Here is a 25177-nt window from a genome sequence, read left to right as displayed (position 1 = left end):
CAATTATTCTTCAGAAAGCCTAAATGAGATCCGTGCTCAATCATGAGGGGTCAATAAAACACACATCAGAGCCAACACAGTACAACTGGGGATAATGAGGATAAAGGCTCCGGGTACAGGAAGGAGAAAAATAAATGAAGAAAAAGAAAAAGATAGAGCAAGCATGCCCAAATGTTCTCCTTCAGAGGGCCAAAACTGAAACTTAATGGTGGGCCACAGACCAAAAGCAAACACCTGTTGTGTTGGATTGTATTGTTAAGATGCAAAATGGTACTCGGCACTATGTTCCCTCAGTTGAAATGCCTTTTGTCTGTGTGCCACTGTCTGTTTCTCAATTTTTTTCTTTCCTCACTCGCTCCAAACTGTCTTCCCAAAGTGTCTCTCTGTCTGCTGTGCTCAGATTATGAAATATAATTGATAATTAGGGATCCTGCATATTAAGATTATTATTATATTATAAAGACAAAACATATAGCCAGCACGCTAGCAAGTTGAAAAATTGTTTAACGTTACTTCCCCATTAAGTTACATTATACAGAGATGTCTCCATAAGTATTTAAGCATAAAAAATAAGCTGAATTCATGGTTGACGAATGTGAGTTTCTGGAATTGACCCTTCACTTGTTCCCGCCCCGGGACGCAGACTGGCCAATCATAACGTAGCATCGGGCCGGCTCAGACCAGGGTCCGACAACAACACAGCTGTGCTCCATTGACACTAATGCAATCGTCTCAGATTTCCTTCATTTTCAGGCTGGTGTTGTGGATTTGGAGCTAAATGTTGTGCCTGGGCCACGTCGTGTATTAATGATACTCGTTACCTGGAGAGGTTGGAAAAAGACATACGTTTCTTCCCTGTTCCAAAACCAAAATCAATCAAGTGTAGGGTTAGCTAGCTAGCTACTGAAGATATAGCCTACTGAATGTATACACATGCTGCTTTTGCTTTTTAATGATTATACGACTTCATAAGACCGACCCTGCTGTACAGGAACCAGTGAAGGGAAGCAGGGAAACTTTGCTGATATTCAACCAGCTGTGTGTCATTGCATTGTGCGCAGATGAACATTATTTGACTTCCACTGGAGATCCCTGCCCGTCTGGCTGCAGAGTCAAAGGGGGCACAAGGGCGAAGCCAAACACGGTTCATCTGCACACGCTGCGATGCCACACAGCTGGTTCAGTATCAGCAAAGTTTCCCTTTCTATTCATTGTCTTGTGTGGCGATCAGCAGTGATGTGGTGGTTCATTTTTACACTGTGATCTGTAGCCTATAGTTCGACTTTAGCTTCTAACTATCTTTGTCTTTTTAACCTGTTGTTGCTGCTGAGTCAGTTTGACATCCTGGATATATCCTTCAAACACAGACTGCAGACCCCTCTGTCTGCTTCTCTCTGGAATCACTGTTTCATTTTTCCAAAAAAATTGTAACTAATTGATAGTTAGTTATAGTGTGGGTTTCATGCTTACTCCGACAGCTTGTCGAACCTTCACAAAGGGGCAGGGCTTCACAAAAGGTCAATTCTTCATGATAATTAATGGTATTCTACCAGGTAAGTACTTCAGTTAATGTAAGCCCGGCACACAATCCTTTTTTTCTACTGCACGTAGAGCATATACCAGTTAATATAAAAACGACTCATTGCAACAGGGCTTTACGCTTGCATGTGTTTACAGGCAAGACTTACACTCTCTGATATGACGGCACTGTTAACGTATCACCGCAAAAGGCTGACACAATGCGTCTATGTATATATTTCTATAATCTGGTGGGCCAAACTGAACCTTATGGCGGGTCAACTCTGGCCCATGAGCCACACTTTGGGCAGCCCTGAGATAGAGAGAAACCCAGAAGCAATCCTTACACAAAAGACACAAAGAAAAATATAAAAGGAGGAGCAGAGCAGTGTTTTTAGAGCTGTAACTTACTTTTAGTCAGTTGAGGTAATGCCAAACTATTTCATGACGCATCTGTATGTGTACAAGAATTATTTCTTAACTTTTTAAGCTGCTTATTGCTGCTTTAATCGCCATTATCGGCATTAATTCTCTCATTGCAGAGAAGACAGAGAAGATTTTCCTTTCCTGAAAACACTAAGCTAATAATCTGAATCTGACCCTGAGAAAAAGGTCTGTTACCATCAGTTACATCAGCTGTTCTTTCAAACAGTACCCACACACACACACACACACACACACACACACACACACACAGTCACATGCACATGCAGGAGAACACCACCCACACACACAAACACATGCAGGCCCACTGTTTCAAAACCTCAGGTAAGATCATATACACACACACACACACACATATATACATCTATATACACCCATACTGATGCTGCAGTCTCACCCACACATCCCCCTTACAGAAAACATTCTCCTCCTCCTCTCCCCACAGCCCAGCTGCGTTCTGTGCAGGAGGAGATGGACAGCCTGGAGGAGGAGAAGGAGAGCGAGCTGGCGGAGGCCCAGGAGGAGCTGCGCGTCGCCCAGGAGGAGGTGCTCCTGCTCCAGCAGGCAGCAGAGGAGGCAGCGGCAGAGAGGGAGAACGACATCGCATCCCTGCAGGAGGAGCTGTGTCGCCGGCGGGCCGAGCTGCAGCGCCTCAGCGATGAGACCCAGGAGTACGAGCTGGAGATCACCACGCTGAGAGCCGAGATCAGCATGAAGAGCCAGCGCAGGGAGGTGGAGAGAAGAGAGGGTGAGGGCCGAGGAGCAGGGAGAGGAGAGATCAGTGTGGTAATAGAAAAGAAAAACACAAAGATAGGAAGGATGAAAGTGAGAGGGTGGAGGTGGTTTTGTAGTGCGCGTACATGCTTTCTCCTCCGTCACCATATTGTTTTACTTTCAGCACATCAAAGTTAAAACACAATAAGTCTCTGTTTTACACTTCATCTTCACACCTTGTGTAAACAGCCATCGGTGAGAGGACTGTCTCTGCGTGCACTATGGAATTTATCCAGCTTACTACTTTCACAAATAGCCCATGTTCCGTCTTTGTGGCTGATACTGTGAAAACAAAGCATGATGTTATGGATGTTCTTCTTCCATGCTCACATCATGTTAGCATCCCGCAGTCAAGCACATAAATCATTTCTGAGATTTAATAAATATTACAAATGTGGTCACTGAGCATTGAAAGAGGAGTGGTGTGTGTGTGTGCAGATGTGTGTGTGCGTGCATTTAGGATACCAGGAACATGAAGTCATGAGGGGGAGGGACACGCACTTCTAACACATGATATCATCGCTGGGCTCTGCAGCTGAGCCTCGGGTGGGACTGAGGGAGGGGAGTTCATGTAATTTTATTGTTGGGCTGTTTCAGGAAAACCTCACACAAAATGTATTTTATATGCAGGGACAATCTAACTCACAGTTTGGCTCCATTCTGAAGGAAGAGAATACATTTTAGCAAACAGGCTTATCTGCTTTCTTGCTCTCGTGATGTGGTTAGACGAAGCGGCAACCATTTTAGTGGTAAAATGTCAAAAGTCAAGGTCACTGTGACCTCGTACGTCTCATTGTCATGAATGCGGTATCTCCAGGACAACCTAAGGGAATTTTTCAAATTTTCACACAAATGGGGCGTTGGTAGCTTAGTGGATAGTGCCAGCGCCCCATGTATAGAGGTGATGCCTCGCAGCAGTGGTCGCGAGCTGTGGATAGTGCCAGCGCCCCATGTATAGAGGTGATGCCTCGCAGCAGTGGTCGCGAGCTTGACTCCGGCTTGCAACCCTTTGCTGCATGCCGTCCCCCCACTCTCTCTCTCTCTCCCCACCTCACACTCTTCACTCTGTCCTGTCCATTAAAGACAAAAAAGCCCAAAAAAAATAATCTTTAAAAAAAATTTTTTGGTACAAATATCCACTCAGTCACTGTGACCTCGCAAAACCAAACAGCAACCTCTGAGTCTGAAAATGAAGCCAATGTGGAAGTGCCAAAAACCGCAGTTCCTCACTATGATGAGACAATCATCATAGTTAAAATGCACAACGTTACAGCAGAAGTAAGTACAGCAGAAGTGTGGCTGCTTTGAATGATAGGCTCTTTCGGCTCCAAAAATCCAAGATGCCAACAGCCAAAATGCCAGTCAAGTCCACAAACCAGTGGGTGATGTCACGGCGGCTACTTCGATTATTTTTAAACAGTCCATGGATTTGTTGACAGAATGGAATTGATTACCTGGTGCATTTACCAAAAAGTTTTTCGTTTTTTTTTAAAAAAAAATCACCAAAAACTTACCAGTGTCTGTGTTTACTACTCACGGTATGTAGCCCACTGAATACATGCAGTAGTGTTTCTCTTACTGGCCTTGCCTGCGAGTTCCTGGTCGGCTGACGGCATCACAGATTTTTAAAACCCTTTTCTCGGCTCAAGGAAAGTTTTACAAATATAAAAACTCCATGGATCAAAAATTCATAATTGAAAGATTCATTATCAGGGGCGTCGGTGGCTCAGTGGTAGAGCAGGCGCCCCATGTACAAGGCTGTTGCCGCAGTGGCTGGGGTTCGACTCCTGCCTGTGGCCCTTTGCTGCATGTCATTCCCCCTCTCTCTCCCCCTTTCACACTTCACTTCCCTATCAATTAAAGGCAAAACCCATAAAAATATCTTTAAAAAAAAAAGAGAAAGATTCATTATTGACCTTGTCTGCAGTTCGAGGTGTACGGTCAACAGTTTTACATACATCTCTTTTATGGTGGCAGTCTATGTGGGAAATGCTTTTATTTTCTGAGATACCATGAGGGGCCACTGGAAAAAATTGAAAGCAAGGCTGAGCGGCGTTCCTGGGGGCCTGGGGCAGGACCAGTAGTACCCATCTGGAGTTTCTACTGGTTGCCTGGCAATGGGTCCTAGCCAAAAAATAGTCCAGCACATAACCCTGTAAAATGGCATTCATTTTCCTACTAATCAAACAAAGAAGATATATTTTTTTAAGTCAGCTTTAGAGGTGCTTGTAGATTGTACATTGTGTTCCTGTTGGATGGAGGCAGGCTAGCTGTTTCCCCCTGTTTTAAGTCTTTATGCTAAGCTAAGCTAACCAGCTGCTGGTGGTAGCTTCACATTTAAAGGGCCAGTGTGTAGGATTTAGTGGCATCTAGCAGTGGGGCTGCAGAACTGAGGCTTCCCCTGTGTGGCAAGCGCATACAGAACTATGCTATCTGATGCAAAAAACACAAAAGTCAGTGTTTGGTTTGTCCATTCTGGGCTACTGTAGAACAACAAGACAGGCTCTGTGAAAGAGGACCCGCTCCGTATTTAGATATAACTGGCTCATTCTAAGGCAATACAAATGCAACGATTCTTATTTTCAGGTGATTATGAACTAATGAAATCATGGTTATGAATATTATACAATATTTCTGCCAATATTTCCCCCTAAAGCCTAACACTGGACTTTTAACAGACAAAGAGAGTGACATTAAGCTCCTCATCTCACTTTCGGCAAGAAAGCAAATAAGCATATTTCCTAAATTGTCAAACTAGTCCTTAAATATATTCTACGCATGTTGTCATTATGTTACAGCTTCAAGCAGTAACATTAAAGATGAGCTCCTCTTAACATCTTCATCTCTGACCTTCCCCACTCTGTCAGGTGACGTGGACCTGCTGAAGGAGGAGTGCCGTATGCTGAGGGAGGAGTGTCAGACCCTGAAGGAGGACAACAGACGTCTCTCTGAGAGGCTGCAGCTGCTGCAGAGACAGAGGACATGGTGAGAGGTCAACGACTGCTCACTCATCAGCTGTGCTTACCGGATCAGCTGGAGGGGATACCCTCAGGAATACTACCCCTCGTCACAGCCGCTCACGTCATGTCTCATTTAAAAAAGAGTGGCCACCTGTTTAACCACCGCAGTGAAGCTGTAACATCATACGAGGGATTACACTTAAGTGCAGGAACCTTTAGTTAATTAATTGATAGGAAGATAAATCAAACATTTTGAGACTGAAAGTTGATTCTCAACCTGGAAAATAATCTCCCGACAAGATCTATTTAGTAGCTGTTATGAATTTTTTTTAGCGCATCCCACAATCTTCCTCAGCAGATGGGGAACTGGGCACACTCCATCTGCTGAGGAAGATCCTGTGATGCCTCAAAAACAAAGCTAACTTTATTTATAGCACTTCTCAAAACAGAATTTACAAAGTGCTTTACAGGAAGAAGAAAAGGGATAAAGGAGAGTTAGAAGAGACAAAGACAACAATATGTGCAACACGGAGAACTAACACAAAGTAATAACTATAAATCAAGAATAAGGTTCTGATTCTCTGCAGTAGACTGCTTCGGAGCTGAGAAGCATGATGGCCAGAGCAGCTCCTAAATGAACCCTGTAGTAGGACAGGATTTTAAATTATGATTAATCAACTAATTTATTAAGCAAAAATGCCAAACATTCTCCAGTTCAGCTTCTTAAATTTGCTGCTTTTCTCTGCATCTTTTTGAATTTAATTAAAAAAGAAATAAGTTTTGGTTTTGGACTGTTGGTCAGACAAAACAAGCAATTATATTGTTGTGGGCCCTTTTAATATTGTTTTCTGACATTTATAGACTAAACAATTAACTGATAATAAAAGAATAATCATTTGAATAGTTCAAAATTATAATAATCTTCAGCTGCAGTTCCATTACAAGGCTGGCTACACAAATGTCTGTAATAGTAACACAAATAATAAAAGAATAGTGGGCCTCATGCAGCAACGTTCTCTTAAATTTCTCTTGTATTTTCTTTTAATATTCTATTAAAAGAAAAAATAAGAGAAGTCAGATGCACCAAACGTTTTTATTATCCAAATCCGCTCTCACCCAGGTGTGCTGAATGATGAATCCCACTTGATCATAAGTTACCTAAACATTACATAAGGGCAGGTGTTGTGCCGTGTGCAAAGACTCTAGCATGTGCCAGAGTATTGGAGGGAAGCCACCAAACAAAGGCTGTAAGAAGAAGAACTTCTGCAGCAGTGAAATCAACATACTCTTAAATAAACCTTTACAATGTAAATGTTAGTGTCAGTACTGGTGTTACAGGACATTTAACAATCGAGCAATGGCAAAATATTTGTGATGCTGTAAATGCCGCATCAGCAGCAGTGGTGGTGGAAGTATTCAGATCCATTACTTAAGGCTGTGGCTCAGGAGGTAGAGCAAGTTGTCTACTAATCTGAAGATCAGCGGTTCGATCCCCAGCTCCTCCAGACCGCATGTCGAAGTATCCTTGAGTAAGATACTGAAACCCAATTTGCTCCATCAGTGTGTGAGTGTGTTAAAAACTGAGTAGCAGGTGTCGCAGTGTATGGTAGCCTCGGCCACCAGCGGATGAATCTGTGTGTGAATGAGACTCAAAAGCGCTTTGTGTGGTCGGAAGACAAGAAAGGCGCTATTCAAGTACAGGTCCATTAAGTGAAAGTTCTAACACCACACTGTGAATTTACTATTTTAATAGTAAAGGTCCCTGCAGTGTTACTTCAGTAAAAGTATGTAGGTACAATCAGGGAAATATATTTAAGTACTAAAGTAAAAGTACTAAATGGAGACAATTTTACATCAATTTAATAATTCAAAGTTAGTAAAAACAAAAAGCGGCAAGTCCTCATATTTGAAAAGCTGGAACCATGAAATATATTTTTTCTAATTTAACATACAAACCCCAACAAAAACAAACACACACACCCGCAGACACACACACACACACACACACACACACACACACACACACACACACACACGGAAGAGGGATCTTGACACCTAAATTCAACAGAGTCAGTCGGTTAATAACACAAAAGCACATAGCAATACATCTAATCCATGTATGATTATCAGACACAGCCCATCATGGACGAGAGCAGGAACAAGAAAACCATAAAGGATGAAGGGAAAACATCCACTTAATATGTATATCCAGATGTGGTTCTCATCCAGATGCACTCATCCAGTCCAGATATGGCAAGAGAGGACTCCAAGACCAAAAACCATTAAATGTTTTTGCATTAAAAATGACTTAAAAGATGATCAAAATAGTTGCAATTTATTAACGAATCATTTGACTTACACTTTTGGCTGCACTTGAAAGTTTTTTATAGAGTTTGTGTGCAAAACTTAATAATCAAATGTCATCAAATAATTGTAGTGGAGTAAACGTACAATATTTCCCTCTGAGGTGTAGGGGAGTGGAAGTAGAAAGTGCATGAGATTGAAATACTCAAGTAAAAGTACCTCAAATTTGTACTTGAATAAATGTACTTAGTTGCATTCCACCACTGGTCAGCAGAGGGACGTCGAGTAGCTGACCTTAAAGTAATTAGGAATCAATTGACCAAGTATATTAGCAATTCTTCAGCCCACAAATTTAATAATGCAGTCATTATAATTAGTCTAAATCAGTGGTTCCCAACTGGTCCAGCCCTGAGGTTCAGATTTGTCCTTAGTCATTAATTCAAGGTCCACAGTGTAATACATTTAGCGTCATACTTGTGTTTGGCCATGTCGTCAAGCTAGTTTGCTGTCTCTGTCACGTAGCTGTCCGTTAGTCATGTACTCTACAGTGATCAGAGTTTGTGTTCGCCATGATGAAACCTCCACATACTATATTTGACAACACAAATGCTGGTCATCATATAAAATAACAGCAATCATGTTTAGCCTTTGATCGTGGAAATGATCATCCCATTTGGAGCCCATTTTCAAACTTTCATCTCTTTCAGCTGAAACTGAAACTGTGATGTAATCTTCCCCATCAGCTCCAGTGTCTACCTGTCACTGAAAGAAGAGGACGGAGGGGAGGGAACAGAGGGGAAGGAGATGGAGACCGGCTCAGATGAGGTCATGACAGAGAGCTACATGACCATGGCTCAGTCTGGGAACTGTCGCCTGGTGGACGCCTCCATCCAGAAGAATATCTCATTCGATGGGAAGCCAATGACCCCAACCGGCTGGAACGGAGGCATGGGTGAGATCTTCTCCCTGAGGGACCAGCTCAAACAGGCAGAGGAGAAGGCCTCACAGGTTCAGAGAGAGGTATGACGCTAAGAAATGCCTTGGGAGTTTATGATAAAATGATTAAAACATGGACAGATTCAGGTCAGCCATAATCAGCCAATCGATGTCAATCAATTACCCTAAAATTGGTTTCAGTGAATGCAATCAGTCAGTCCGCTGCTGTGAGGAGAGATTGAGAATTTGACCTCTGTGTCCTCCAGTGTGACGGGCTGAAGATGGAGCTGCAGGAGCTGCAGGTACTGTATGACAGCAGTCAGAGGGAGAGAGCAGAGCTGGAGGAGGAGCTGCTGCGCTGCAAGGCAGAGCTGGAGAAGCTGTCAGGGGGGGCTCAGGTGAGAGGGAAAGACATGAATAATACAGTACTATACAGTTGGTAAAAGAAGTAGGGAAGCTTATTTTAATGCGATTATTGAGAATCTTTAGGATGTTTAAACTGTGTGGTTAGTTTTGCTAAAGCATCCGTAGAGCAGGTTGTTGTTTCCCGATGAATGTCAACATATTCTAGAAGTAGTTATGAGAATTTTCAGCCACTACATGATTAAGAAGCTCGTTTTCTCTGCACCCACACTGTTGACTAACACCTGACACGTTTCACATCACACCTGCTGTATCCTGTGTCTGTTGAGCCCACTTTTCTGTGTGTATCATACTGTAGCAGTATATGTTTTGATATGAACTGACCTGGCCTGTCAGCGCATATCAGTATCTATTTTGTGCTTTGGGATGGGGAACCTTTCCTGCCCCCACTATGTGTCTGTCTTCTAACTTCTCTGTGACAGTAATGCTTTTTATACTGTTGTTGGACCAAAACACAAAACCTGCAAAAAGGCATTTCGAGCAGAGAATGCCTGTTTTGTCAGTGAATCCTATGTAGCCGTCAGATATTAGTCAATAGAGAAAACACAATGAAAGGACCTTTGAACCTTTAGATCTTAAATGCTCTTTTCCTACATTAAAGCAACAGTTCACCTCATGATCAAAAATACATGGTTTTCCTTTTAACCTGTAGTGCTCTTTATCAGTCCAGATTGTTTTGGTGTGAGTTGCAGAGTGTTGGAGATATCAGCTATAAAGATGTCTGCCTTCTCTTTAATATAATGGAATTGAGTCCAACTTTTGGAATGCAGCAGCGTGCACTGCATGTCATGTGACGTGGAACAACCAGTCACAGCCAACAGATATCTTTTCCTTCTTCTGTAAATATCAGTCTGTGATCAACATGGAGAAGAAGTTGATCATGTTAGTGCAGAGCTACCAGAGCTTTACATCTGTCTCATGGACGCCCACACATAAACAGCACCTGGAAGAAGATCAGCTCTGCACTCAGGATTTCAGGTAAATGGGCTATGGTACTGTGCTAGTTGAGGTTGTTTGGCAACCTCAGACGCAACCTGCCACAGCGCTCTTGAAAGCTGGCACAAAAGTAGCACCCAGCGCCCGACCTCCTGTTTTCCAGGCGGTTAAAGACGCAGCATGTGTGTGGCCCCTTGTGGTGTCTTCCTTGGCTGAGCTGTAACGTTTGCAAGCATAGCTGAGCTAGCAATATCACACTATGATGCACACTTCCCTGCATTGTGGTACAGTGAGTGTAGTTTGGTAAAAAGAAAATAGTTCCTGTATGAAACTGCTCACAACAAGGATTATCTTGAGTAACAGGGTCATGATTTCTGGAAAGAGACATTGCTGTTGACTTTTTAAATCAATTTTTTTGCGCTTTGAGCACCACAAGCTGAGTGCTGTCTAGTTCCATCATATTCGAGAGAGGGCAGACATCTCTACGGCCCATATCTCTAACTCTCGACAACTCACACCAAAACAATCTAGACTGACAAACAGCACTACAGGTAAGAGGAAAAATGTCTTGTTGATGTGGGGATGCACTGTCCCTTTAAGACTGGTTTCTGTTCATTTTAACAAGGTGTGAGAGTCAACTTGCAGTGAAATGACACATGTCTAAAACAGTTAAACAGTTAGCTACTTATTGTTGCATACAAAGTGTTGAAAACATGGATAGTTTTATAAATCCAGCAGGATTTGTGTTTTAAGCGCTCACAGGAAACTCCAACATCCAGAACTCTCTAGTTGAACCTTCTTAGCGCGAGAAGCTACAGTGCCAAATCCAGCACCCTTTTCGTGATGTTTATATTTGCCTATGGTTCGTCCTCTGGGTTTGGCTTTTTGACAACACAGTTTGCGAGTGCAGCACAGTGTGACCCCTGAATGCACCAACCTGAGGATAATCTGAGGTTTCAACTGCACCAAGACAGACTCAATATTCTGCAAGTTGATTTTTACACAGTTTTAAAAGGAATGGATGCCAAGCTATGTGTAGGCCTAAGGAAAGAAAATATGTATCCAGAAATCTTTAAAACAAAACAAAAAATTGGTTGGAAGCAATGTAAAGTACTGCACTGTAATATGGTCCTTTAGTTTTTATAGTTAGAAACAAACAGGGCTGAAGTCTGTGTTTTGTCTGCAACAGCCATGATGAGATGTCTCTGCGTTGTGTCAAACTGTCTACCCGTGCCTGTCTCTGATGCTGTCCTTGTTCTCTGAATGTCCATGACCTCTCAGCCTGTACGACGACAAATTTAGCCAAACTTAAAAACAAATGAACAATAAAATGAGGATAGAGAGACAAAAGTACCACCATATGCTAGACGCAACATTCATGCTGTTTGTCTTTCTTTCTTTGTCACCATCACATCACGCGCAGCCACTAAATGCCACACAGGACTGCTCACACATACTCACATTGAGTTGATGTGTATGTCACCTTACAGTTATGCATTCTTTGTTTAACAGGAAATGTAAATCACTCCATCACAACCCCCCTCCCCCCTTTATATCACAGCCATAGCCCATGTCATGTTTTTAATTTGGTGATTCGCAGTGGTGATCCATTCGTGCTGTCGTCACACCTTTTTTTATCTGTGTTTTTATTATTTTGATTCTTCAGTCCATCCATTCATTCATTCCCTTCATCCCCATGGTCCTTGTGTTTGTTTTTATTCCCTCCTCAGATATTCATCCATCCGTCTGAGCACCCTGTTCTCTCCATCCCCTTCATAGGAATGATTGTAATATTGGCTGTGATCTGGTGCTGGTTGTCGGAGCTGGCGTCCCAGAGGGCAAGGTATGGGAGGAGCTTATCTCTATCTGATGCGTAATGCTACGTAAGGTTTTTAACTCTGTGATTAAAAAAGGGTCAGTTCACCCAAGTAACATAAAAAACAGTGTTTATTACATACAGTATCTGGCTATGCAGATAGTTTTGGGTTTATTTGCCCAGGTTATGTGGAAACCGTTGGTGAAAGTAATGTCTTACCCCAATACACAAAACACAAAAATGTATTCTTTGGATTACCTGTGCTAATCAGGCAACCTGGTCTCACTCCATCAAACACTGACGCTTGGTCAATAGCCCTGGGTGTCAAATACCAACGCACCAAGGCAGCTTTTAACAACAGTATGAGACGCACCCAGTGGCGAAATTTTTTGATGCTCCAGGCAACTGATGTTGTATAAAGAGTGAAAAGGTCAGCATAGGGTGGGTCAAACACACTCCACACTATCACTCAGGAGACCACTGTTCATGTCCCTTGAGAAACCAAAAGTCAATCAATTTGTTTTAATATACACACATACGTAGTGTGCATCAGTTACAAACGTACTTATTTTAAGCCAGACCTTGATTTTTTCTTTAAAATAACCACGTAATTTTGTCGCTTAAACCCAAGAAAGTAAACCTTAAGAGTTTTTTGCGATTGCGTTCTTCATGTTTCTCTGTTTTAAGTTTATTTTGAAACGGCTCTGTGTGCATTTAACGAGCGGAAGCTTTGCATTTCTTGTGAAACAGAAGTTTATTTTGAAAAGACATAATGCATGTAAAGAGCATGGATGTGTAAAGAGATCTGGGGCCTCATTTATAAACACTACGTTCGTACAAAACGAGGCCTGAAAGAGGCGTACGCCACTTCCCGTGGAAAAGGTGTAATCTATAAAAACAGACTTGATGGGAGAAACTTTGACCCATACACACAAACATTTTGAGGACAGGAAATTGGCAAAGCAGATGGTGAGGTGGAAGCATGATTGTAGAAATTGTTGAATATTATTGGCGCACGCCATTTTTGGCTTTTGTCCGTACATACATTTTTATTTATTTATTTATTTTTTTAAAGATTTTTTTGGGGGGCATTTTCAGCCTTTAATGGATAGGACAGACAAGTGTGAAGGGGGGAGAGAGAGAGAGGGAGTGACATGCAGCAAAGGGCCACATGCTGGAGTCGAACCCGGGCCACTGCGGCAACAGCCTTGTACATGGGGCGCCTGCTCTACCACTAAGCCACCAACGCCCTGCGTATGTACATTTTTATTATGGATCCTATGCATTGTTTTATAAATGAGACCCCTGGAAACAGCGCCGGATGTGAGGTACCATTCATTTCTATGAAAACTACTCGGTGGCGCATGAAGCCAAAAAAGTTAAACTGCCACATTTAAAACCACCCAGATGATCAGCACTGCTTCAGCAGTGTGTGGCCCATAGAGCAGGCGCACTAGAGACTTCCCTGGGCCAAGCTAGCCACTGCTCCGTTAAACTGAATGGGGATAAAATGATTCAATTGTGTCGCTTTTTTCAACTTTACAAATATTATTGGACCGAATGGAGTAGTAAAAGATAGTGAAACAAGTCTGTTTTGCCATGTAAGTCAATAGGAAAATGTCTTTTGGCTCCACTGGATATTACATGACAATGTAATTACATTGTTTGGCCACTACTAGAATTTGCTTCAAAGCCTGCTGCACTTCCTGGTGGCCTGGTAAGGAGCGGAAATTAACGCGCCGTCCCTGAGTGTTCAAAACTGACACTGGAGAGGTACCTAGGGCATCACTGTTTGACGTGTTGGGCCAGTGACCAAGCGTCAGTATTTGATAAAGTGGGAGTGAGAACGTGTTGAATCAGGACACTGTTTGCTAAAAGATTTGTTAGTGAATTTCTTTTATTTTCCATTGTGTGTACCACAAGTGAGTGAGAAAATATATTATTTGGGTGAACTAACCCTTTAATATAAATGACTGCCCAAGATTCACTGAGGGTGGTGATTGCTATGGGGGAGTCTAAACTGAAGAAATGCCAAAACTGCCTGGAAAAATCTCCAGTAAATGAAGGTAGATAATGATATTAAACATTAATGGAAGGTGGACGTGGGACGGGTGGGCAGTTTGGCAAATTATAACAAATTTTTTCCTTCAATGGCTCTGAATACATCATTTACAGAAACAGTTCAACATTTTAGGAAATGTGCTTATTTGCTTTCTTGCCGAGACCTAAATGATAAGATGGATGCCATGGATGGATGTTAGTGCTTTAAGCTACAGCCAAGAGATGGTTAGCTTAGCTTTGTATAATGACTGGAAACAGGGGATACAGCTAGCCTGGCTCTGTCCAAAATTCAAAAATAGTCCTACCAGCATATCTGAATCAACACATTGTATGTTTAATTTGTACACAAAGAGAAATGCAAAAACAAAACAATTAGTGGTCGTTGGGGAGCTAAGAGCTGTAAGTAGCTACGCTAATCATTGTTTTCTGAGCCTTTGTCATCACCACAACCAGCGGAAACAACATTTAAGAGCTGGGCGGATGGATAAAATGTTCATCAAGAAATAGTAACAGCATGTAAAACCACAAACTGCTGTTTATATAATTCTTTTCGTGTACATGTGTTGTTGAGTTTTGGACAGAGCTAGGCTAGCTGTTTCCCGTTGCTCCAGTTTTTTATGCTAACTGCCTCCTGGCTCCACTGTGAATAAACAGACGTCTACTAATCTCACTCTTTGCAAGAAAGTGAATACAAGTGATTAATTCCTTTAAAGTCCCAGTGTGGTTTATCTGTGGTTGCCGAACAGCCTCTTCTGACTCTTAACGCCACTGTTTTCCTGTCTTCCTTCAGGGGAGTGAGGTAGGTTGGAACTCCATTTTGACTATCACTGCAGCCACAGCAGTGTTACTAATGATGACTAGCTTGTTGAGAGCTCTCGTCCGATGTTGATTGGATGGGCAACAACCGCGCAGGGACAGACGTCTGCTTCAGACCAGCCCTCGTTCTCTCCTGCCATGTCTATAGACCGAACTGGAATTCTCTAAATGTGATAGAGCTGACAGCTGTGTAGTGGAAAATGTATGCTAATGAGGAAGGTACTTCATGCACTGAGAGCGGCGCGCTCAGTCTCATCTGAGATTGAGGATGAGGATGAGTTGACCTGCAGAGAGCCCACATGAGGACTGATCTCACTCCACTATATGTATGCTAGTGTTGTGTCACTCCTCCTCTGTGTCTGTGAATATTATTTTTCTCTCGTTTAGCTAACAATGTGATAAAAATGAAGGTTTTGATTAAATGTGTACCAAATAGTTTTCAGTTTATTTAACCATTATTTATTTGTTTGTTTAAATATTGTTCATAGTTGTCTCTGAAAATAATGACCAACATGGAGTGTGAACATTTAATGCACTGAAGGCAATGCAGTTTGCATTTGTTTCTTAGTAAGTTGACTTTTAATTATTTGTTGCTTCCCCTCGATTAGACCTCGGGAAAAGAAGGGACAAAAGTATGACCTTTTAGTATTTCCCTCTTTGCACAGAGATGCATTTTTAGAGTAGCCTAACCATATTTTATTGTGAATAACAAACATGTCCTCTACCAGTACCATCCATTTTTTTTACATCTTTGATGAATGAGTCAGACGCAATCAGACCAAGAATTCATGTTGCACATTGCTACTCTGCCCCTCTCTGCCAGAACGAAAGAAACTGTAACTGTAAATCAACCACATAACAATTACCTAATCCTCCTCCTCCAAACAAGTGACCGTGTTCCTCTCAAACCAATTTATCATGATTAATGTCGCCATAGTATGAAATTTGTCCAATGCGTCGAATTTATCGTAGTGAATAATCACTGTTTTCTCTTATAAATAACAGTGGGTCAGCATAAGATGTTTAAACCATCCTCACCCATCATGTGCACTCAAAACTCCAAATCATGTGTGTTCATCGCTTTTTCATTTAGTACATTTGCATGCACAGGTATGTCGAGCTACGGTTATAGCTTGACTGGGCCATTTAATTGGTCTACTGTTCTCATCCCAGTAGTCCCAGTATACAAGCACGGGAGGGGTATAGATTTTTTTACCAAGGAAGGTATGTCCGACTTCTCTATAGTACGTGGTGTTATGTCCCCTTTCAGCTTGTTAGTGTCAGACTTTTTTCCAGTTGACCAATTAGGTCACAGATCAAACAATCAAAAAACGTTAGTTACGGTAAGCTAGCCGCTAACTGGTACTATGGAGGACAATTCTATAGCTTTGCACATTTTGTGTGTGCTGTAAGCTTTAATTTTAAACAGATGAGATGCACGCTGGATGTAGATTTCACCATGTTAATACCAGTTTACGGGGGGGGCGTGTAAACTGTGGGCAGAGCGCCTAGGCCAGTTTGGGTCCGATTAAGTGTATACATGCAGGAGTAATTCGACTCCCAATTGCAAGATCGAAATTTGATTTAGTATGACAAGATAGATCGATAGACAGGTAATTTATTAATCAAAACAGGGATCCGAGGGGAAATTAAGGAATATTTTGGTCTGACTAACACAATTAATCAGTTTTCTCTAATGTCATGTAAACGTACTGATAAAGGGGCTGTACACATGCCGCGTTTTCTGCGCTCTCAAATTCATTGTTTTCAATGTAGACGCGTGGCAGGTGCACTCAAATGCCAGAGCAATGCCAGAACAGTGCGCACGCATTCCCAACAGCCTATTTTTCAGGCCACGACGGCTGCACCCCGAGATAAACAGTTCAAGTTTTGGAACATGTGCAAAGGACCAACCAATCCCAGCTGACCGATATCTTTCCCCTTTTCCATAAATATCAGTCTGATAAATACGGAAAAGTTGATCATTAAGTGCAGAGCTGCCAGAGCTTTTCATTTGTCCCACGGACGATACGCCCTCACACTCTCACTATTTACACAAGGTAAATAGTCTATGATACAGTACTCGTTGAGGTTGCTTATCAACCTCAGGAGCAACCTGCCGCCACGCTCTTGAAAGCTGGCTCAAAAAAGGCACAAAAGTAGCGCCCAGCACACGACCTTTTGGTTCCAAGCGGTTAAAGACGCAGCATTTGTACGGCCCCTAACAGCAAGGACACTCTACACAAACCGACCAGTAACGCCATGTTACTTTCATCCCTCACCTTTCTCCGTCAACTTGACCCTGGCTAGCACCAAAGATAGGCTAGCATGATAAACCTTCACTGACAGTTATTGATAGGACTAACAGGTCATAGAGATTTACGGTCTTCAACAAATAAAAATTGCCTTAGTTTTTACTTAATGAGTAAAAAATCAGTTTTAATGCTGTAACTCTACCAGAACTGATTGGATTGGACTGGTTTTCGGCTGCTTACTCAATAGCAGGGTGTACTTCCTGTGCACTAGTTCCTGACTTTTGTATTACAAGAGAAAAGGTCTTTGTAGCAGCAGCCTCCCTGATGCTTTTGTCCCTGTTCTCCCCTGCTACAATTAAATTCTACATACTGCACAACTGGATTAAATTCCATAAAAATAAATGAATTAACATCATTGTACCATCACCAACTATCCTGCCACTGTATTTCTGCCCCACACAACTTTTGGAACATCAAATTGATGTTCTTTCCATTGTAAACACCAATGATATGCTATTACTAACTAAACACCTGTCAATCTAAGCTCAGTGTATAAGGCTGATGTTTAACCCCCCCCCCCGTGGGTGGATCCAGCTCTTCTTCACAGTGTCGTTCGGTTCTGTGCTTTGCTCCAGGCTCTGTCACTTCCTCCTGCCTCTCATCCGTCTTGTGTCTGACTCTGAAATCAAACGACTCCCACCTTCCTCTTTAATTATCAGTTAACCAAGATGCCGGAAAATCAGCACGGTACTTCTGATTCATCCTACCTGCCCACAGCTCACTTTGAAAATCTGAAATCTAAACACCCACAGCTGCATTGTTACACTTAACAATATGGTTTGCTGTAGTTGTGTTATGTGCTTGTGAAGGTAGCTCAGCAACTTTGGGAACAAATTGTAGGATAATTGAGGTCTAGTCTGTTTTTTAACATTTAAATGTGGGGAAATAAACGTTTGTTCCTCTCTTGCAGGATTTTAACGGCTAGTGTATCTTTAGATTTACGATGATCGCAGGTTGTTTCAGGTACGCAGTGTGAGAATGTTGACTGCCAGCGTTTACTGACAACACTCTTCATATGACAAACTGCAGATCTGATAAACACCATTTGACATCTGGTCACACTTTGATTAAACCACTGATCAGTCTTAAGTGAAAGATCAAAGTTAGTTAGCTGTGTGAAATCGATATGGATCCAAAACATGTAAATAGGAAGCTGTCAGAAAAAGTTTAAGTATTAATTACAAAAAATGTCTGTATATGTGGAAGGACTCTGATTATTGTTTACATTTGTGAGACGTTTTTTTGTGAAGAAAAGCATGCTAGAAAAACACATAGAAGCACAATATATAAGTTATGTTGATTCTTTGTATTTCATGTAAATAGCTCCGACACAAAGTACTATGGGAGAGAAATTTCTTAAATCCATTTGTACTAGCTTTGTAGAAAGTTTATCTATTTTGAAAGAGCATCGTATATTTGATAGCCAAATTATATGCCGTGTAAATGTTTATTTATGGTGACGTTATTCAGAAGGAACTGCTAGCATCGCTGATCATTCCCAGTACCTCTTTGGCGTAGTCATCGCATGCATTCAGACTGCATTTGACCTTAGTTGCTAGATAGAGCAATATGACTCATTAATTTTCAGAGATGTATTCAAATCTTCTTTCTGAAACATTTGTCATTAAACAGAACCTTGATAAGCAACGTCTGACTGATGTTATTTCTGCATTTGTAAACACATAGAGGGACGTGATGTGCCACTGGACTGCAAATGTCTGTTTTAAATCTGATCTGGTTGCAATAGAAATTAAATCCCTGTTGACTGCAATGGTACACATGAATGTCGTCTCATTCAGATCATTATCTTTTATTATTTCCTGAATATTTACTTCATCACAGCTCCACAAGCTTCTCTATTGCACTGTTGTTCTCAGCTTGTTGCTTTACATATTGACAGCATTGTTGTTTTCGATATAGTTGTGGCTATTTTGTTACCTGGAGGTCTATTTTGTACTGTAAATGACTTGAGAAAATAAATATACCCGCCCCACATGATGTCTGAGCGCTTTCTTTTCTTGGAAGGTGGCCTCACCGTCAGTCTCATTCATGAAATCACTAGCAGACTACCTGAGTGAGAGCCGTCTCCCTGCTGGGATTACATTACACGGGTAGTATATGGATATTAATAACCGCCACTCCAGAGACGTGACATAAGCTCACAGACACGGATTCCTTACAGATGGCAGGAACTGGTGTGTCAACGTTGTTGATGAGTCCCATAAACTACACTCATTACTCCACCACTCGCAGTTCGCTAAGTTCAAGTGCGTCTAATCAGCTAAAAGTAGCATGGCTGTGCAGAGCTAGTCATGGGGTGCAGTTAGCTTAGCCCTCACTGAGCAACGTTCTGTCGCCTCGGGCTGAAGTTATATTAGTTTCCCAAGTCTGTAAATATTCCCAACAAATCTTGAATCAGGTTTCTGTCTGATTCTGTGTGGGTAAAGGAATGAAAAGTGTTTTAATGGTCTACTGTAAATGTCAGATCTGGATCACCAGTGAAACCTAATCAAGTGGGCCTTGGCCTCAGGCCTATCTGTCCAGCAAATTCGCCCCAAATCCCCTCTTAAATATTTAATATATATTCACCTGACAGACTAACAGGGAAAAGCTAATTAAAAAAGGCAGGAAGCTGAAAGTGAGAGCAGCCATGGGCAGTCTCTCAGGATGTAATTTCAAGTGGGCAGTGTCCAGGTCAACAGCGTGCCCTTGTGATTTGGGTTTTGGATTAGTTCACACACATGGATTTGGATGGATCTTCATACAGTCAAGAAGACGTAGTCATCTCATGTTATTCATGTATACTGTCAGAGCGTCCAGACTACCTTACATCTCGTAACTACAGTACAGGCTGCAGTACCTACTTAACCTTAGACACCCCTCATATAGGCATTGATTTTGTATATTTTTGCAGGGCACTGGCAGCAGGGCTCTCTCTTTAATGACATCATAAATGCTGATTGTTGATTCTATTCCTCTGAATATTTCTTGTTCTCAGGTCCGTCTCAGTGAAACTGCCGGGTTAAATACAAATGAAATAAAATGTAAAAATGTTTGTACTTCCTAACTTCCTTTCTATGAATAAACAGTATTTATCACTGAACTTTGGGCTGTTGTAACAGTACTGTGTTAAACTTTAACTGCCTCAGTACCTGCATGTGATTGAGTGACAGTGTGACAACCCATTTATTCATTGTTTTAAGGGTGGGGGTGTTTCGGCTGTATGTGTTCTGTGCTGTTGTCCCCTTCCCCTCCATTGTAGACCTGCCCAGGTGTGAGCATTACCTAAGGAGGTGCATGGCATCTGGCATGGAGGAGGTGTTTAAAAACTCCTGTGCCAGCAGCAGAGGAGAGAGGCCTCTGGTGTGAGGACTCTAGAGGCCTGTACTACGAAGCAGGATTTGAAGTTAGCGAGGTAATCCTGAATCCTGAATGTATCAATATTTTCTTACACCCCTGTAGTAAAGATTCCTCTTTTCTTTATTTTGACACCTCTTTTCCTCATTTACCTCACTTCCTTTACCTCACCTCCTTTCCTTAACAACGGCTGCATCAAAATTAAAAGGACATGTTGCACTTTTGATTCTTAAAGTACATTTCCTGGTAGTGCCCTTATAATTGTACTTTTAATAATAATATGCTACTTTTTCTTTAATAAAAGATGTAAAGTTTTTTCACCACTTATTAAACAGGAAAGCTGAACCATAATATATCAAGTTTTGTAACAGTACAATTTTATGGCGAGATGATACATGGTATTATTGAATTCTGTCTTACAACACACGATTTACAAACACCAATATAAAAGTTTAATTCGCTGTTTTTATATTTATTGTAGAATATTCTGGCACATGATTCAAGCCAGTATAAAACAGCTAAAGAGGTTGAAGAACAAACTAAAATAATCTTTAGAGTGTCTTGTCACATGGTGGGAGATCAACACGGGGACCCCTGGCTGTGTCCAGGCCGAGTATCCTAAGAATGCCTTCTGCATGTGTCACAGTTATTCTTACCTCCCACTACTTCATCAAGGATGGCGCTGGCATCTGGTGTCACTGCCATGTCACTGAGTGCTGAGTCACAACACCATGACAGCCCCCTGAACCTACGGCAAACACAATATTTATTGGAAATGACTCATTTTCAGTATGGATGATCAATCTTACTGCGCACATGCTGTCTCAACTGTCTATGTGTATTTCTGTATGCGGCCTCATCTGCGATCAATGTACGCTGTCATGTTGACACAGTTGGAGACGACACTAATTTGTTTTAAGTCAATTTCCAGAAGTCAGTTTGTCCTTTTTGTTTAGTGAAAAACAAAAGACTATTATGTGGCTTCAGCAGACATTTATAAGTCTAAATTGGCCTATTAATTTTCCGAATTTAGTGAGTTGAAAGGAAATAACTCTCAGCTCTTGTTGGTGACCTAACTGAACATATTTCCCAGCATGTATTTAATTTCTATGGTTTTGCTTGATGGTGCAGAAACATTGGTATAAAATAAACTGGTTTTATTTCATATCAAGTATCTTTCCATTAAAGAAGTATTTCTGTGATAGAAATTTTTGCTACATGACCAGAAAAAATATAATGGCTGTGACATTTGCTTCTGCTCAAGACAGAGAAAACCTACAACTGTGAGTAAGTGATAAGCTAACGTTAGGTTATAAAGGACCAATACAATACCTAATGTCACCACTATAACGAGACTATGAAGCCGTGTTTGGCAGCATGATGACGTTCTGTATTCTCATTTAGCGACTTGTTAGCAACTGCCTTTTTAAAGACACTTAGAAGCTTCAAAGTTCTCAAGTGAGGTATTTACTGTCACAGAACAAAATGTAAAAGTGTCTTAAGCTTGTGTTAACCCCATCATCTAACCAAACACTCATTTAAAAGGCACATTGACTTTGAGACAAGGGAACCATGAGTGGTAAAATGCTAACTCATTCCTGGGGCACTCTGTATGTGTAAGGTTTACAAGTTAAGTTAATTCATGTGTTTAAGTAATTGTCTAAAATACATTTACAGTGTTTGTGCAGTTAATTATTAACACATTTGTGTTCCCAATTCTTATTTACATATCTACATGTTAAAATATTCACAGCAGCATTGTTTAAAATGGTTCGATAATTTGCTGGATCTTCTCACACACATTTACCTCAGTCTAAACCCTTCTAGCATCTCATTGGTTAATTAAGTGACATGTGACCCCTAACGATGAAGTGTAACCAGGAAGTGTGAGGCTGCTGAAGTGTGGAGAATAATAAAGTGCTGCTTAAGAGAATATCTGTCTCCATCCTGCTGTGTACTCTCAATAAGAGCGACCTAACCACCACACATTGAACGCTCAAGTTACATATGTTTGAATTTCTGTAAATGAATTTGTTTAAGGTTTTCAACGGGAAATAATATGGTGGCCGGCTGGTAACAAAAAAAACAATCTTGTGTCACAGTTGATGGTAAGCTGATTTTCTGTAAACATTTCAGGAGAACAGTCAATGCAATAATAGTCTTGCTTTATATTAGATCAGCGCTGCTTAGTTTAATCGTTTTATCAGTTTTTTTCAGCCTATGTTTTTTACAATAAAGGAAACAGTATGGCGCCTGCCTCTTGTGCACTACTTCTCGTAATACAGCCAGACTAAAATATATTTCAGAAGATGTTTTAGACAAGAAAAGGGCAAAGTAGAAACAGAGGCTTAGTTTATATTTGATCAGCACTGCCTAGTTTTGGGGATCGCGGGGGGTGGCACGTGGTGTAGTGGTTGGCATTGTCGGTTCCTGTTCAAACACAGGGTGGGGGAGCCCCTCTGTGCAGAGTTTGCATGTTCTCTCTGTGTCAGCGTGGGTTTTCTCCAAGTAGGCTACTCCAGCTTCCTCCCACAGTCCAAAGACATGCAGGTTAACTGGTGACTCTAAATTGTCTGTAGGTGTGAATGTGAGCGTGAATGTTGTCTGTCTCTGTGCGTCAGTCTGGTGACCTGTCCAGGGTGTACCCCCCCCTCTCATCTGGTGGCGGCTGACATAGGCTCCTGCGACCCCCAACAGGATAAGCCGTTATGGAAAATGAATGAACTGCCTAGTGTTACCCTTTGATCAGAGTTTGGGCTGCATTTGAGAGAAAGAAAAGATGGTCTCTCTCTCTATCCTCCTCTAAATCTTCTATAACCTTTGTGTCGGTGGTGGCGGACGTCTCATCTGCTGGATCCAGGAGATCTGAGCTGAGAGATGAGCAGGGAGATCTGGGGCGCTGGTAAAATGGAGGGAAGTTAACTAATGTTAATGTAGCCTACATATACTACCCATAAAATTATAATACAAACCTGGTAAAAAAAAACCAGCAAAACATCCCTTTAACCTCCCTGAGCTTGTCTTGACCTTTGGTTGTCTACACAGAAATGCATTTCACCCAGGGGTGGCAGATAGCTGTAAAACACACGTAATGCAGTTGCTTCATCTTCATCAGAGTGACCTCATCCTTTAAATGTTTCTCTCCAAGGCCCCTGTGTTGGATTTAATGTGCAAAACCTCAACTTTTTCCAGTAAAAAGACATCATATATTGAGACAGAGGGCCTTGCTTCACTTCTCACTTTCTTTTCTTAGCACAATTGTTCAGTCACTAGGATCCTGAGCATGACACACATTCAACAATCGCTAAGCCCCAGCCCCCAGCCGCCCAAATAGGAGCGCCTAAAAATAAGGAGCATGCCGTAACTGCCTGGGGTCTGACCAATCACTGTCCCAAGCTCCCCGTAAACCGACCCCGACTCCCGTTATCCTTATGGATTAGCAAATAGACTATGATCACAGAGGCTGAGTGACGTGGCCCTGGCTCCTTTATATACCAAACTCTGTCCTCTTGTCCTAACAGTCAAGTTAACCAGAGTCAACTCTAACAGTGCTGCTCCAGCTCAGCTCAGCTCACCTGCCACCACCATTTCTCCAAAAGCGACATCCTTCACACAGAGAGAGGAACGACTTGTCAAGAGGGTGCCAATTAAAAAAAGCGGACGACCAGCTGCCTTTGCACGTTGTAAACCGGATCATTTAATCCATCACTGCCCTGACATAAGTGGTTTCTTCGCAAGTGCATCCGAAAAATCTCCAGGCTGCTTTTTAAACTCCCCCAAGTTTGAACTTTCCTCCGCGAGAGCGCGCGTTGCCACCGAGCCGCTAAAGTTTTCTGCGCTGCCGAGCGCACAATTCAACACCCAAGTGTCACCGAGGTATAAAAGTGGACACGGAAAAAGTTACCATGATGAGCAATAACTACGGTGAAGACCAGCTGCCCCCGCAGTACTACCAGGCCACCGACTTTGGGGAAGAGGAGGACGACGAGATGCCAGCCACGGAGAAGGACCTGGCCGAGGACGCGCCATGGAAGAAGATCCAGCAGAACACCTTCACCAGGTGGTGCAACGAGCACCTCAAGTGCGTCAACAAGACCATCACCGACCTGCAGAGGGAATTTACTGACGGGCTCAAGCTCATTTCGCTCCTGGAGGTTTTGAGCCAGAAGAAAATGTACAGAAAGCACCACACCAGACCCAACTTCCGTCAGATGAAACTGGAGAATGTGTCTGTGGCACTGGAGTTCCTGGACAGAGAGCACATCAAACTGGTCTCCATAGGTGAGTTAGACTGTAATGGCTGCTTGGATGCAAACATAAAAAGTTACCAAGCTATTTTTAGGCAGGAACAAGTTATAAAAAGGGTGACTTGTGTGATAGGTGACAGTGACACCCTGATTTTAATAAGATGCAGTGCTTTGATATGTAAATCTGAACCATGACAGCAACATTTCGCCTTTGATATTTTTAAATCTGTCATACCTTCACAGACACACACACACACACACACACACACA

General features: G+C 42.0%; 2 protein-coding genes across 2 annotated transcripts in view; both read left to right on the top strand.

The window, feature by feature from the left end:
• Positions 1 to 2365: 2365 nt before the first annotated feature.
• LOC126408564 (sarcolemmal membrane-associated protein-like) lies at positions 2366 to 19304 on the top strand. The gene is made up of 6 exons (XM_050074189.1): positions 2366 to 2710; positions 5604 to 5721; positions 8744 to 9020; positions 9203 to 9334; positions 12026 to 12138; positions 14963 to 19304. Exons 1-6 carry the CDS (start codon positions 2434 to 2436, stop codon positions 14973 to 14975), a joined length of 930 nt encoding a protein of 309 aa, XP_049930146.1. The 5' UTR covers positions 2366 to 2433; the 3' UTR covers positions 14976 to 19304.
• Positions 19305 to 24101: 4797 nt separating this feature from the next.
• Positions 24102 to 25177, top strand: part of LOC126408154 (filamin-C-like) — a 31258-nt gene continuing 30182 nt past the window's right edge. Inside the window, exon 1 of the mRNA XM_050073550.1 lies at positions 24102 to 24941. Coding sequence (XP_049929507.1) covers positions 24566 to 24941 — 376 coding nt within the window. The 5' untranslated portion in view covers positions 24102 to 24565. The remainder of the gene's footprint in view (positions 24942 to 25177) is intronic.

This window comes from Epinephelus moara, chromosome 20 (assembly GCF_006386435.1).
Source record: "Epinephelus moara isolate mb chromosome 20, YSFRI_EMoa_1.0, whole genome shotgun sequence".
NCBI lineage: Eukaryota > Metazoa > Chordata > Actinopteri > Perciformes > Serranidae > Epinephelus > Epinephelus moara.
This window is presented reverse-complemented; position numbering and strand designations above follow the sequence as displayed.